This window comes from Atta cephalotes, assembly GCF_000143395.1.
Source record: "Atta cephalotes unplaced genomic scaffold scaffold00075, whole genome shotgun sequence".
In the NCBI taxonomy this organism is placed as follows: Eukaryota; Metazoa; Arthropoda; class Insecta; order Hymenoptera; family Formicidae; genus Atta; species Atta cephalotes.
This window is the reverse complement of record NW_012130139.1, coordinates 705,121-710,694: the sequence shown is the minus strand read 5'-3', so window position 1 is coordinate 710,694 and position 5,574 is coordinate 705,121. Positions and strand designations below refer to the sequence as shown.

The 5,574-nt window shown below is 35.1% G+C and overlaps 2 protein-coding genes across 2 annotated transcripts; one reads left to right on the top strand and one right to left on the bottom strand.

Moving 5' to 3' along the window:
* Window positions 1-1,022: 1,022 nt before the first annotated feature.
* LOC105624266 (glucose-induced degradation protein 4 homolog) lies at window positions 1,023-2,221 on the bottom strand. Its single transcript, XM_012205626.1, has 4 exons — window positions 2,075-2,221; window positions 1,572-1,739; window positions 1,252-1,484; window positions 1,023-1,086 (listed from the first exon to the last, which is right to left on the bottom strand). The coding sequence occupies exons 1-4, from the start codon at window positions 2,219-2,221 to the stop codon at window positions 1,023-1,025; spliced, it is 612 nt and encodes a 203-aa protein (XP_012061016.1).
* A 998-nt stretch (window positions 2,222-3,219) lies between these two features.
* On the top strand, window positions 3,220-4,738 carry LOC105624265 (BTB/POZ domain-containing protein KCTD5). The gene is made up of 3 exons (XM_012205625.1): window positions 3,220-3,435; window positions 3,608-3,904; window positions 4,550-4,738. The coding sequence occupies exons 1-3, from the start codon at window positions 3,220-3,222 to the stop codon at window positions 4,736-4,738; spliced, it is 702 nt and encodes a 233-aa protein (XP_012061015.1).
* Window positions 4,739-5,574: the final 836 nt, after the last annotated feature.

Genomic DNA, 5,574 nt, shown 5'->3' with positions numbered 1-5,574 from the left:
TATATACTACTTACTATACTATATATATAACTATATATATATATATATATATATATATATATATATATATATATATATATATGCATAATTATAGTAATGCTTATCACAACGGTGTACTATTTTCCTAAGGGAATCGTTACATTTAATTAACATTCGATTAAAAATATGAAGACAAGTTTCACGAACAGCCAACATATGTCTAATACGTCCTATTCTTAAAATCAGGTATACATATATTTTATATATGTATGTATAAAATACATAGAGTCAGATAGTTTAATCGCATAAAATAAATAAATTTTTAACATAAAATAAGATCAAACCTCTCGATATAGCTTTCGCGATTATCATTTTCGTTTTTTCTTTTTTCCTTGAGACATACGTACAGCTTCATTCAAACAACAATTACACTTGATCTTTTCTAATGTAGTAAACAGATCTCATAAATCTTTTAATGTGAAACGAAAAAAATTTGCTTACAAAATAATATAATTATTTTCATCATCGTTACAAAACTCGTAAAAACAATTTAACAGTAGTCGATTTTACAATATCATGCACATATATAAACTTTTTAATATGCTTCAGTCAGTGATCAAAATCAAATGCCAAAATATTGAATGTACTTGAATCATGCATACAATAACAATAAACACAAACAAATATTTTAAAGCCTTTGTTAGACTACTGAATAATAAACACCAATAATTTAAAATGATATGCATCAGATAATTTATTTCGACTAAAAATCGTTTTACAATCAATCATGTTAAATTAATTATTCCGCAGTCGATCACTCACTAAATAGGCACTCCAATTCTCATAATCTGAACGATTTTTAACATAGAGGATATCCCGAATACTTTTCATTGTAAATCTTCCCCAGAATTGTGGGGTGTGTCACGAATAATAAACAGACTCATTATACTAATAAGATTTATAGGACGAAATTTTTATGAGATCTGTATGCTAGAAAAGAAAAGACGCGAATATCGTGAAATTTCTCAGCAAAGGTATCGACTTCACCTGAACTCGTAAATTTGTATACTGTGCTCTGGAACATGTCTCAGATTCAAGGATTGATACCTGAAACAATGTACATAAAAGTATCGTTTTAATCATTTCGTATTGTATTCGCGATATGAATTTTTCTTAAATACAACATTATTGTATCCAGAAATCAAATATCATTAATTAGAAGTAGTTAGCATTACTACTTACGATACTTTAACTTATAATATAGCGTTTTACCATTCGGAACTACGATGATAATAAAAGCCTTCTATCGTGGCGGCGGATTTCTGGAAGCAAATATAGTAAAATCCTGCAAAGGAGGCACCATTGATATCTTTGATCGTATGATCAGGTACCAGGAAGTGCTCCTTCCACCTCATAAATACAAAATCTGTTCCTTTCAGTGCCTCGTAATCAAATGTATCGGAATTGAACGTTTTGGCGTATTGGCAGAACGACTCAAATTTACTCTACAATGAGATTGAGAAAAATAAATACAGATATAATATCAGCGACGAACTACATATGGCAACAACTTGAGTGATAAGCTTACGAACCCAGTGTTTCTTGTCAACATCCTCATCAGCATCCCATTTGCGAGTCAAAAAGGGATATTTTTTCGAGATGATTTCGCCGTCAAAGAATGTTGTCAATGTTGGAAACTCTTCCGTAAGACCTTTGATCTTCAGGTATCCACAGAGATAACTGTTTTCCTCGTCCACATGCTGTAACGGGACAAACGCGATATAAAGAATCAAACTGATCTCATCCCATGTGTACCATAAACAATCCTTCCAGCTTATGTCAACTTTAATTATACGCAAATATGCGAATTATCTGCTGCAAAGAGGAAGGGAGAGAGAAAGGATGAAGAAAGAATGAGAAGAAATGATTAATTTCAGACATCCTTGCCGTCGTCGAAAACGTTTCCTCTACATCCGTTTCGACGGGATCACGTTCGCCAAATTGTGGCGCAATTTCCGAAAAATGACGACATAACGGCGGCGCGAACGACAGTCGGGTCAGGGAGAGGGGACATGACAAGGAATGCATGACTAACCTGCAAAACCACCTCCACGTCGTAGCTGTTGCCCTTGGACTTTTGCGAGCCTTGGAAGCGCGAGCCGTTGTAAAGCAGGGACTTGGTGACACCCGGCTGCTTCGAGTTCGCGGGTGGCGGTGGAACCACGTCGACCTTCACCGGCATCCTCGCACGGCGTTGCTCCAAGCTTGCGTGCAGCGCGTTCAATTGTGATCCGCGACGGCGACGGTAACGGCGACGGTGACGGCGATGACGACGACGGCGGCGGCGGCGGTGACGACGCGCGACGCGGCGCCCCGCATATCACGATAGAGTGATCGTGTCGCAATGACTGCCGGTAATCCGCGGGGATACGGACGTTTTTATGCACCGAGCCTCGAACCCAGACCACGAGCGAGTCCAGGGTGGTTCCCCCCTCCCCCCGCGGGCAAGGAGTCTCCTGATTCCAGGAGTGTTGCGCCTCGCGTGACGCGTCGCCGTTTCTTTCTTACCCTTTCCTTTCTTTCCCGTGAAACGGTCAGACGAAGAAAATTTCAACAAGAACCGAGCGTCCAAAGTTACCCGCTCTCGAGACGACGAGCGCCGGAAGCCGCAAACTTGACGCCGGAAGCTCTCCTCGAAAACATGGCAGCCGTTTGAATCCATTTCGAATCTGAATGAATCGTTCAAGATAAATAATAAATATAAATTCGAATAAATTTTGTTATTTTTACTTTATTAAATAAATCCGCGCATAATTATTCGATAATTAGTTACTTAATATTCAATGTTATTAAAAACAATTACAAATATATTTTGCAATATTGAATCATATCTCAATATCGTAAATAGATCGGAAGTGGAATATAATTAATAATATAATTAGCAATTGCGAAACTATAAATAATAATAAAAGAGAAATAAAAAATTAATAATAATTAGCTAATAATAATTAGCTTATTTTATTCAATATTCTCTTGCAGGCAAATTGCATGCTTTGAAATTTTAAGATCATTCTAAAATTACCAGGTAAAATTGCAAAATGATATAACTATTAAATTAGACATCGTGTTACAGCTGTTAGTTTCCATTTTTCCAAATTAGACAACTTCAACGGATTTAAGACGCTGCACTGACCAGCCGCCCTGCGAACCCGTGACCCAACCTGATCTACTTTCCCTTTAATGTCAATTGATGCCAATGCAAGTATGGCGGAATTTGGCGATACGAACTCGCACGAGATGACAGAGAATCATGTCGATAAGCGGTGCAAGAATCAGTGGGTGCGATTGAACGTGGGCGGGACATACTTCCTGACAGCGAAGACCACTTTGGCAAGAGATCCGAACTCGTTTCTCTACCGGTTATGTCAGGAGGACTCGGATCTTATTTCGGACAGGGTTAGTTGACACTGTTTCTTACCGGGAATTTCAAAACGAATCCGTCCGAATAATCGTCGTGTTTCATCGTCCACATTGACGTTGAGAATGATGACGAACTTTTCCCCAACGGAGATCCTTGCGCTTCCTCTATCGAAATGCAGTGAATGACTTTCCGTTTTGTTTTCCCAAGGATGAAACGGGAGCATACCTGATAGACCGCGACCCTATGTACTTCAGTCCAATCTTGAATTATCTACGCCATGGTAAACTGGTTATCAACAAGGATTTAACAGAAGAAGGTGTACTGGAGGAAGCAGAGTTTTACAATATCACTGAACTCATTCGACTAGTCAAAGAGAGAATTATTCTGAGGGACACTAGACCGCAGAGGGATTCCAAGAAACACGTCTATAGAGTTATCCAGTGTCATGAGGATGAACTGACACAGATGGTATCAACAATGTCGGACGGATGGAGATTTGAACAGGTATTAATAATTATTTCATTTATATTTACTTTATATTTTGTTAACTAAAGACTAAAGACTGAATATTTTCTGACAAGCCACATGATATGATAATGTTTTTCATTGAGAAAACTAAAGCAATACTGAGTACTTGTAATTGAGTACAGATTGGTTTACATATATTTTCAATATTAATAAATAATTTAATCCTTTTTAGATTATGAGGTTATCATGATAACAAGAATATGTAATTAAAAGAGTTAAATTGTTTATTAACATTGAAATTATGTGAATCGATTAAATTGTACTCGATGTGTATCAGTGTTGCGCTAGTTTTTTCACTGTCAGAAATTAAGATTGAAATTGATTAATTGGAAGAAAGGAAATCAATACAAAATTTAACAAACTTTGTTTTGATTGGTCAAATCCAATCTCATTTCTCAATCTCAATTTCTAATCTGATATATGTATAATACAATGAATTATTAGATTCTTATTGTTTGTCAATGTTAAACAAAGATGAAATGATCACTATGCTATGTTGTATTTCTTGCTGGAAAGTGATTATTTATACAATTTCTTGCATACTTACTATTATATTAACGATATGCATTTCTTATTGCTTTTTTTTAAAATATAAATACGGTTTTTCTTTTGTTTTTATAGCTAATCAACATAGGTTCTCAATATAACTATGGTAATGATGATCACGCGGAATTTTTGTGTGTGGTAAGCAGAGAATACGGACCTAGTCAACTCAGCTGTAAAGAAGAGGAGTCTACGGATCGCGTCAAGGTACCGCTATCCTATTCGACTGTCTCCCATCCTTATTTGAGCCAAAGTAGCCATGATTGACGCGATCATTTTTATGTTTTTGTTGTATCTAAGCTGATATGATAGATGCGGGTTTATTAGCTATTCAATCACGTTTTTACTAAGTACCTTCACCATTTTTAAGTAAAACTATGTATCCCCTAAGTAATTTGTGTCGGTATTATTGTTTTTCATGTTGGATCGCATGAGATAATTATTAAGGCAATAAACATCTATTATGGAAATGCGAATGCTTTCCTGTCTGAATGAAAAGATATTATAAATTTCTAAGCACTCCATAAGCAGTATCTATTATTATATGCTAAAGATCTACTCTTGCAATCCAACATTGATTTTTCTTGATTTCTAACGCTATTGTAAAATTAAATAACACATTTTTTTTATCAGTTCTAATAAGATAAAATTAAAAAATTAAAACAAGCAGTATTATTTTTGATATTAACAATTTGCCTCTACTGATGGTTGAATTGGGTTGGGTAGAAAACCAAAGATGAGCTTTATCATTATACGCGATAAAAATGATTTATATATACACATTTATTACGAGATTGAATTTTATCTCATGTTTTGTCACTTACGCTTAATTCAGCAATACATTTTTCTGCATATAATATTCTTGACGATTGCTTAGAATTGAATTATTTTGCTTAATTGTTTTATAAAGGGACCAAATGAAAAGGAAAATAATTTTGTTGTAGACATGAAATGTTCAGCAACAGATTTTATTAGGTGGCTTAATATTTTCTTCAAATCAAATTTAGAATAAAAATCTGTCGATCCAATTTTCAGTTTGTTTCATATATATTTGTGTACGTGTGTGTGTGTGTGTCTATATATATATATATATATATATATAT